The sequence below is a fragment of the Haliotis rufescens genome, unplaced genomic scaffold (assembly GCF_023055435.1).
Source record: "Haliotis rufescens isolate VD_foot unplaced genomic scaffold, xgHalRufe1.0.p SCAF_20, whole genome shotgun sequence".
NCBI classification, from domain to species: domain Eukaryota; kingdom Metazoa; phylum Mollusca; class Gastropoda; order Lepetellida; family Haliotidae; genus Haliotis; species Haliotis rufescens.
The window spans coordinates 8,177,883-8,186,492 of record NW_025963891.1 but is presented as its reverse complement, the minus strand read 5'-3'; the positions used below and the strand labels follow the sequence as shown (position 1 = coordinate 8,186,492).

At 38.5% G+C, this 8,610-nt stretch overlaps 1 protein-coding gene across 1 annotated transcript; it reads right to left on the bottom strand.

Annotated features, from left to right (window-relative positions):
* Nucleotides 1-347: 347 nt before the first annotated feature.
* Nucleotides 348-2,730, bottom strand: LOC125382707 (fibrinogen-like protein 1). The gene is made up of 3 exons (XM_048401000.1): nucleotides 2,550-2,730; nucleotides 1,840-1,970; nucleotides 348-1,011 (listed from the first exon to the last, which is right to left on the bottom strand). The coding sequence occupies exons 1-3, from the start codon at nucleotides 2,659-2,661 to the stop codon at nucleotides 676-678; spliced, it is 579 nt and encodes a 192-aa protein (XP_048256957.1). The 5' UTR covers nucleotides 2,662-2,730; the 3' UTR covers nucleotides 348-675.
* Nucleotides 2,731-8,610: the final 5,880 nt, after the last annotated feature.

The window sequence follows — 8,610 nt, the reverse complement described above, 5'->3', positions numbered from 1 at the left end:
AGACGTGCCATTTCGTAATGTTGAATAATTGCGTAATTGTGTTGTTATTATATGGTTGTGTGGAATCCCGTTAACGCACATGTTTTTATACCCATACTCGGGTAGTGAAATGCATGGGGTTTGCATAAAAGTCAACTTTTGCATAGAATGCATACTTTTCTGTAGCAGTAGCAGTTTTTGTGACTTAATTCCATACATGTACTACAATATTGAAAACCAAACTTTATTTGAAAAATACACTTAATATTGGTGTCACAGGAACTTTTGCTGTTTTGTATATTTCGGAGCATATATCATCATGTGAAGGTATGTATTCTTTGATAGTAATCCGTCAGATACTTTGCACGTGACATTGGTGTTCTTCAGGTGTGTATCATATGCCTCCTTCTCTTTACTCTTTTATAAACGAACTAGAAACTGCACAACAGACATGTTTCTTATATATGTATATATTTGATGACTTAGTGTAATAAAAACTGCAGCAATTTTTCGCAGATACCCTCATTGGTGTGTAAGTGAGTAATGTATCATGTCCCATTCAACAATATTCTAGTTGCACATTCGGCGGTGCACACCACGACCTCAACACATATCTAGGAACGAATTGCCACTTTGTTTGTTGTCTGTCCCAACAGGAATGTAAAGCAATCATATTAGTGTGTATTCCATCACACTTCAGTTCTTTTCGGCAAACACAAACATACCAAAACTGATAGAGCTGTAGTTTAGTGAGTGAGGCCAGGACAGTTGAGTCGGGTCCGATGTCTTGTATTGGACTGATGGAGGTTGCGGCTGCCCTGTAGGGTTGTAGCCGTCACATGTAGTGAACCACCACCCTGACTGGTGGACGTTTGCACAGTTCGTATTGTTGTCGTTGTCGTTGTCAACATCATAAGTGGAAAATCTAGCTCCTAGAAACGCAGACATCCCATCAATCCCTGGATTTTTGTTGCCACCGGGTGATGCAGAGGACGAAAACGTGAAGTTATAACCATAATTCTCACTGCTCACCTGAAATCAGGATCAGTATTGATTAATGTTTTGCGCCGCACTCAGCATGACAAGACAATCCAGTGATTGACACCATGAGCATCGATCTACGTAATTGGGATACTATGAAATGCTTCAACCAAGTCAGCGAGTCTGACCATCCGATCCCGTTAGTCGCCTCTTACGACATGCATAGCAAGCACGGGTTGCTGAAGATCTATTCTGCGTCGAATCTTCACGGGTATCTGACGACTAGCAATAGAGTGCACTTAATATGGATGTTCCCTGGACTACCAAGGGTATGTTAAAGATATACGTCGTCAGGCGTCATCGTATGTGTATTCAAGTAAATTCCCGTGTGATCAGTTTCTGTCTCAAGCTGTATTACTTGAGCAGCTCCGGCAATATAAACTTTAGCCCTACTGACCTATGCAGCCACCAACAGCACAAGCGTCTTGCTTTGTCTGCCTTTTCAAGCTTCTTATTATGTAAGTCAACGTTTCTTCTGTTAAGCTGAGTTTGCTAAAGTAGTTGGTCAGATACATTTGAAGCCATTCCGTTGTGTTCCATATTTATCTCCAACTACCGGATGGTTAGTGTTAGTGTTTCCTGGAAGCCAGTGTTGTGCTCAGGATTACTATAATAAGGTTCGTTTGTGTTTGGTTCATATTTATGTACCTTGTAGGTGTGTCTGTGTATTTATTTTTTATAAATTAGATGCATTAACTATATCTGGAGTAATGCTGGAACATTTTCAATTTCATGGGTATCAAACCTGCTGTGTTGAAAATCTCTTAATTTGAAGATTATCGTCAAAGCCGTATCTGTTTAGAACCCTGCTTTAAATACCTTAAAACCAGTGTAGAAATGCCACCTCCTCACGAGTATCCCATCTTCTTTAAATAATATAAAAACCTGCATGCTGTGTGGGCGATTGTTAGTCACATGATATATCATATCCAGTCCTGTCCAAAAGTTGCCTGAAACATAAACAAGACAAGTATAACTTCATGAACGGGGAATGTCATTTGATCACAACTATGTGAACACAAGTCAACTGAAATAGCTGACAGTATCGCCTATGTATTGCCACTTTAGAGGATAAGATACATATTGTTTTATATATAAGGACAGGAGGGTGAGATTTCTTTTTTTATCCAATACCATTCCCAAAAATTAATAATGGCAACATGTTTCTAAACCTAGTTTAGGTCTGAAATGATCTTCAAATTACATGTCATAGTTTTGCTATATGATGATGTCATTTTGAAACATAATTTTGAATCTCAGATTCCCCTGATTAAAGAGTTTGAATATTTGATATTTAATTCTTAAGAATTGCACAAATTGTTCTCAAGTAGTTATAAAATATAATATAATATAAAAATAGTTATATAAATTGGAATCATTTACACATCGTTCTAATGCTTAAATTAATCAACCATTCAGTGATAAGTTAAGCCATATCTCCTTCGTAGATATCACTTGATCACATACGAGGTATGCTTCATGCTGAAGCCTGTGTAATGCACGTTACGGACTAGTAATACAGTATTTACCAGTTTCACTGAAGTTTCCGAATCCATTTTTGTAGTCTTCCCATGGACGGGTGAAGTTAACGTAGTTACTGTCAGAACGTCGCTTAAAGAACTGTGTTTGACCTTGTGGCATCCTACAAACAACTTTAAAGGCCCGTTGAGAATTGTTAGGATGGATGTGAAACACTTGAGACTCTGTAAAGTCTCTGTAATGATCCGTTGATGAACCCTCAGAGCAATCTGTATTGAAGGAATAAGAATTGACTAGGACTAAATAATAAACATTCCTGAAAAACCATGATTATGCATTTGGGCGAAACATGCTTGACAACTGCCAACAGACTTGATAAAAACATACATCGGCACATAGCCATGGTTTGTTCGGTTCTGATCTTCAACTTTGCGCCAGTGTTTTCTTCAGCTGACTCGCCACTGTACGTGTACATTTGTCAATCTAACATTCATACGCACAATAACACCAAACCATTATTCCCGGTAAATAATTAACGTTTGTACCGTCGACTAATAACAACAAAACAAATTCTCTTGACCTTCAGCTTTGAGTTATTGTCAATCCAAATAAGACACAAATGCTAACACCACAAAAATGGATAAAATACCTTGCATTAGTCGTTCACACCAAGCACCAATATAACCACCATAGCATCTGCAGCCATAGCTGTCATTCAGAAAGACTCCGTGGTAATGGCAACTTGAATGGTACCCCTTGTGCATAAAAAATGTCATTTACAGAAAAAGGAATCTTAGAATACTTGTTAACACTCAGTTTGTGAATGGGTTGCAAAGAAAATAGTTACAATATTTTGTTGCTTAATTCACTGATTAACTGAAATAATTTGGCATGTCATGTCATGTTACTTAATCGCAAGTGTAATCGAATGGATATCGAGGTACTTACATTAAAATGTCTGTACTGGCCGGCGCATCCTGTACTCAACAGTCTCCTCTCAAGGTTGTGATAGCATGTTACATTGTTCCCGTCACCTGTAATGCTAATCGACTTGCATCTCTTATCCCTGGCGCACATGACTCCACATAGAAGAACGCTGATACCGGTAATGGTGTGGTATATTTCATGTGCTTCTGTTGGGTCGTAACAAGATTCAACACGGGAGAATTTCACGTGTGGACGACAGACCGTCAAGAATGTAAATATTGGAATAATCCAAACGTATATTATTTCTGACATTTTGACCAACCTCAGTACATGAAACTTCTGTTATTTGTCCTCGAATTCCACTCGCACTAAAATCCAAATGAGAGTTCTGCGAAATAACAGCTGCATGTCACTTGGCTGATTTCATTCAAGACACTATCTCACGATCTTGCAAAAATAAAAGCGACAAACATTATCCATAATTATTTAAAATATCTGCGAAAAGCAGAGTCGATTGTATGCTTCCGACGACGTGTATCATGAACATGTGTTTCTGAATCACTATCAAATAGTGATGAAAGCATGTTTTCGCGGGAAGGCGAGCGTATCATGCCCCACCGGTAGCACCCGTATCCAACATCGTTGTATCTGTTGTAGCTACAGTGTTTTGGCGCTATCTATTATTGATTGCTGATGGATATCAAGAAGGTTACATATCAGTACTTTTAACTGATTCTGTGTTGGCGTAGTCATTGATTGTCAGAGAAGATTACAAACTTTGATTCTGGCATCAATATTTATTTACTAATTTGACGACAACTGGGGAATACTGGAGATTTATTTGCCACATTGCAAGGGAGGGGTTAAAAATATCAAAATCCTCTCTCAGTCAAGATTACTGCCTACAACAAACTACAATCGGTCAATAGGCTACTCAATATTTACTTATTTTACGACAATCGGGGAATACTGGAGATCTGTTGGCCACATTGCAAGGGGGGGGTTAAAAATATCAAAATCCTCTCTCAATCAATTTTACTGCCTACAACAAACTACAATCGGTCTTCATTGGGGGGCATATTCTGAAATAGGCTACTTAATATTTCTATATACATGTACTTACAGACGAACTTAACAGAAAGGCACAATTCTGAGGCCCATGTATCCAATGCTTCTTGTAGGAGCCAACTGATGAGGATGGGGTAGTAACATGTGTGATCTGGCCAGTTGCAATTGTGCCCCAGCGGCAACACTCGTCGCTCATGATTCCAATTACTGATCTTCCTGGCCCAGACCCCATGGACCCTAGCATGGTGATCTACCTTCAGCTGCTGGCGATCTATAGCCTGTTTTTATCTTGTATCGTTATGTGTAGTGCTATTCTCTTTTATAATTCCGTACTAGTTTTATATCTTTTTCTGTGATGAATCTAGTAATTTAACTGTCCTTCGTTGGCAAGTTTTTATACAAGTTTCAATGTATGTATTATGTTTAACTATTGATAGTCATGATATGGCTGAAATATTGCCGATGTGACTTAAAATTTAACTCACTCACTCCTGGCCAAGACTCGAATATATAAAAGACACATGATATAAAATTATCGTGGATTTTCCCTTTGATCTCTTATTTTAACAGAATATTCTCACAGGCGGTTTTACTAGAGAAAAACAGAACCGTCTTTGAAACTAAAACCCAATCTCATGCCTTGAGGTTTTACCATTTTTATTGTTAAACCCCTTTAAGAGTAAATTACGTAAGACACATCTTGATACCACTGCACTCACCAATGTCGTTCTTCATTTGACTGTGACGGAACTTGATTCTTACACACATATACTGTATCACAACCTGCGAGAAGCTGCTAATTATACAAGCAGCACTGATCTTGGGTTTCCTTTCAATCATCATTTAAATAAACATTTAAGGCATTAGAGATTTATTGTACAGTTTTGAATGGTTTGTTTTGCATTATAGATCTTTGAATGCATGATATGAATACAATAACAGTTGAAATTGCTGACTCACAGTCTAGAATAAACAGTTGAAGCTTTGATGAAAATAAATCATATGTTTTCCTTTTACAAACTTTAAATTCAACATTTCATCAATCTGCATAAATAAACTTTTTGTGAAGAAGTAGATTTCAAACACAAAACCATTATAGTCTGAAATGTTTCCAGAGGATTACTGAGCTATACATGTACAACTACATGCATATGTGTACACAAAGATTAGTGTAATTAACCCTTTCCTGAACATGATTCCTGATTTGCAGGTTTTCTTAAGTATTGGATTTTCGGAAGAAATTTGGAGCAGCAACATTACATTCACAAAGCACGAAAATAATTCAAAGTTGTCAGGGACGTTAATATATAGTTGATATTATCTATTTTAGTAGGTTAATATTTATAATGACCAATGAAAATCCAGGGTAACATAGATCTTCAGCAATCCGGTGATTGACATCATGAGCATCGATCCACGCCTTTGGGAAACAATGACATGCATGAACCAAGTCAGCGAGCCTGACCATCTCTTACGACAAGCATAGTCGCCTTTTACGGCAAGCATGGGTTGCTGAAGACCTATTCTTTCCCGGAACTTCACGGGTCCCATCGTTATGTGATCGAATTATCGAACATGTTACATTATAGTTGTAGCTTCTCCATACCAAACCATCCGAATCACCTTCCACTCACAACAGGGCTGCATACGTATGTAAACTATTTCCATTGATATTTGTATGGAATGGGGCAACATCAGACTGATTCATTGACCAGATTACATCTCAAACAAATTTTATTAGATATAATTTACTTAGATATGTTCAAGTGAGTGACGGCAATTTCTTTACACAAGCGTTGATGATAGTATTTATCTTATTACTACATGAAAGGCAGTAGATAATAAAAAAGGGTTGCTTGGTAAGCAGGATATAGACAACATGTGATTGGCCTTGAAGGCAAAAGATGTAAACATAAGGACAAAAGTTCATAATCAGCCTACAAAGAGATTAGAAACACCTGCAAGGAAACTTGTAGGCCAAGGAGAACGGTTTACTGCAGGCAAAAGCAGAATTCAAAACGATGTTGGACCACGTTTAAAAATTAACCACTGCTGAATATATTTTCGGAATCTTTTCCAATCAACTAACAACGTTGATTGTGTTACCGGACGTGACTACCGTCAACGCAACATAGTATGAACCAGGAGACACGGAATTTAAGACAATTAACTTGGGTATACTCGACTCTCCTATCACAAGAGTGTAAAAACATTAGATAGCATTAAAGACCAAAATAGCTGACGGATATCATAACGTAATTACAGAATCTTTACAAATACTTTACCATAAAATACCTCTATATAAGCTGGGAGCAAGAAATAATAGTAGAGATAAACCTTTACTCAACATATGTACTGTCGTTTTACTTAGATTATCAACAAAAGATGAATCATTTTGGTTAGAAGATTTCTCTAACACTGACGAAACACAATCGCGCTTCAGACAGGGATATCAAACCTTGGACAATATTTTAATTCTAAATTCTCTAATTCAGCGAAACCTACTGCCAATCACGGAAAAACACTATAAATATTGCAAGAAATAAAAAAGATTAATGGGTGTACGTCAGGCAGGTCTCCTGGTTCAAGATTCATTATTTCAATGCCTCTCTGGTTGTTGGCTATCACAGTTGTTGGTTTGGTAGAAAAGGCAGCCATTCTATGTGGTGGCCGTACTTCAGTTGATGTAGCTGTGTCATCATTCCTGTAGAGGTTGAAGCTTGGAAATAGGTAACTCTCATTAGCTTCTGTTGGTCTGATTCTTGTTTCTGACAAGAGAAAGATACCTGTTGACTTGAAGTTTCTATCATGCAAATAATCTGGGTAATGACAGTGAAATGACCTTGCGTTGTGGTAGGCGATGACACATCCATCTGACAGGGGGTATATTGGTGTGCTTGAAAGAGTGTATAACGCAGAGGTCCTAAGCCTTTCCATTTCTTGCTTGACATCTTCATTAACTGACATCATTGTTTTGTTGAGGTTACGAATATGCAGACCTTCTAAAGGATGTCACGCTGCTCAATCCAACAAAGTGTGCATGTTGAAGGAATGTCAGATGGATTGTCACAGTAATAGAGTAGTTGTAACTGTTGGAACACAGTTTGAACACGATTAGCATTTGGAAGACTATCATACAGGAATATTGTCTATCGTGTTGAGCTGATACAACATAATGACCAGGACCCGGTTGTATCAAACTTTAATGATGCATTAACGTGCCATTTAACCTTCATTAACTTATGTATCAGTAAATCCAGTTGAACTAACGTTCTAATGACGTCGTGGTGTCATTAGCGTGTCATTAACTTAATGAAGGTTGGTTGGTTGGTTGGTTGTTTAACGCCGCACTCAGCAATATTCCAGCTATATGACGGCGGTCTGTAAATAATCGAGTCTGGACCAGACAATCCAGTGATTGACATCATGAGCATCGATCCATGCAATTGGGATCGATGACATGCATCAACCAAGTCAGCGCGTGCCTGACCACCCGATCCCGTTAGTCGCCTTTTACGACAAGCATAGTCGCCTTTTATGGCAAGCATGGGTTGCTGAAGACCTATTCTACCCCGGATCTTCACGGGTCTCTACCCAAATGTAATGCATCAAACAGTGCAAAAGAAGCAATGGTGAGGTGAGGTGAAATGGGGTTTAACGTCGCGTCCAAGATTATTGCACTTTTTAGCGACGTGCATGCACGTGTATGTGTGTTTGTGTGGCTGCTTGTACTAGTCCGGACTGATGCCGATTTATAGAGCTAGCTCACTGAGATACCATGCCGCAGTTTAACATGAATACCCCACTCAGCAACAGTATACTGACTCCGAGCCGACCAGTCTTTGTTTTAGCCCCTTAATGCCGAGCGCCAGACAGGGTAACAACAAGTACCATCTTTTAACGTCTTTTGGTATGACGCTGTCGGGGATCGAACCCCGGACCTTCCGGTCTCCAGGCGGACGCTCTACCACTAGACCACGGAGGCGGTCGAAACAGAAATAATGATATAACTTGACATACATGTACTTTGAACATGAAAACATTAAAAAGTTATCTTTGGCAGTCATATTAAAGAAAATTTAAGCCAAGATCAACCCATTTAGTTGCTTCTGATAC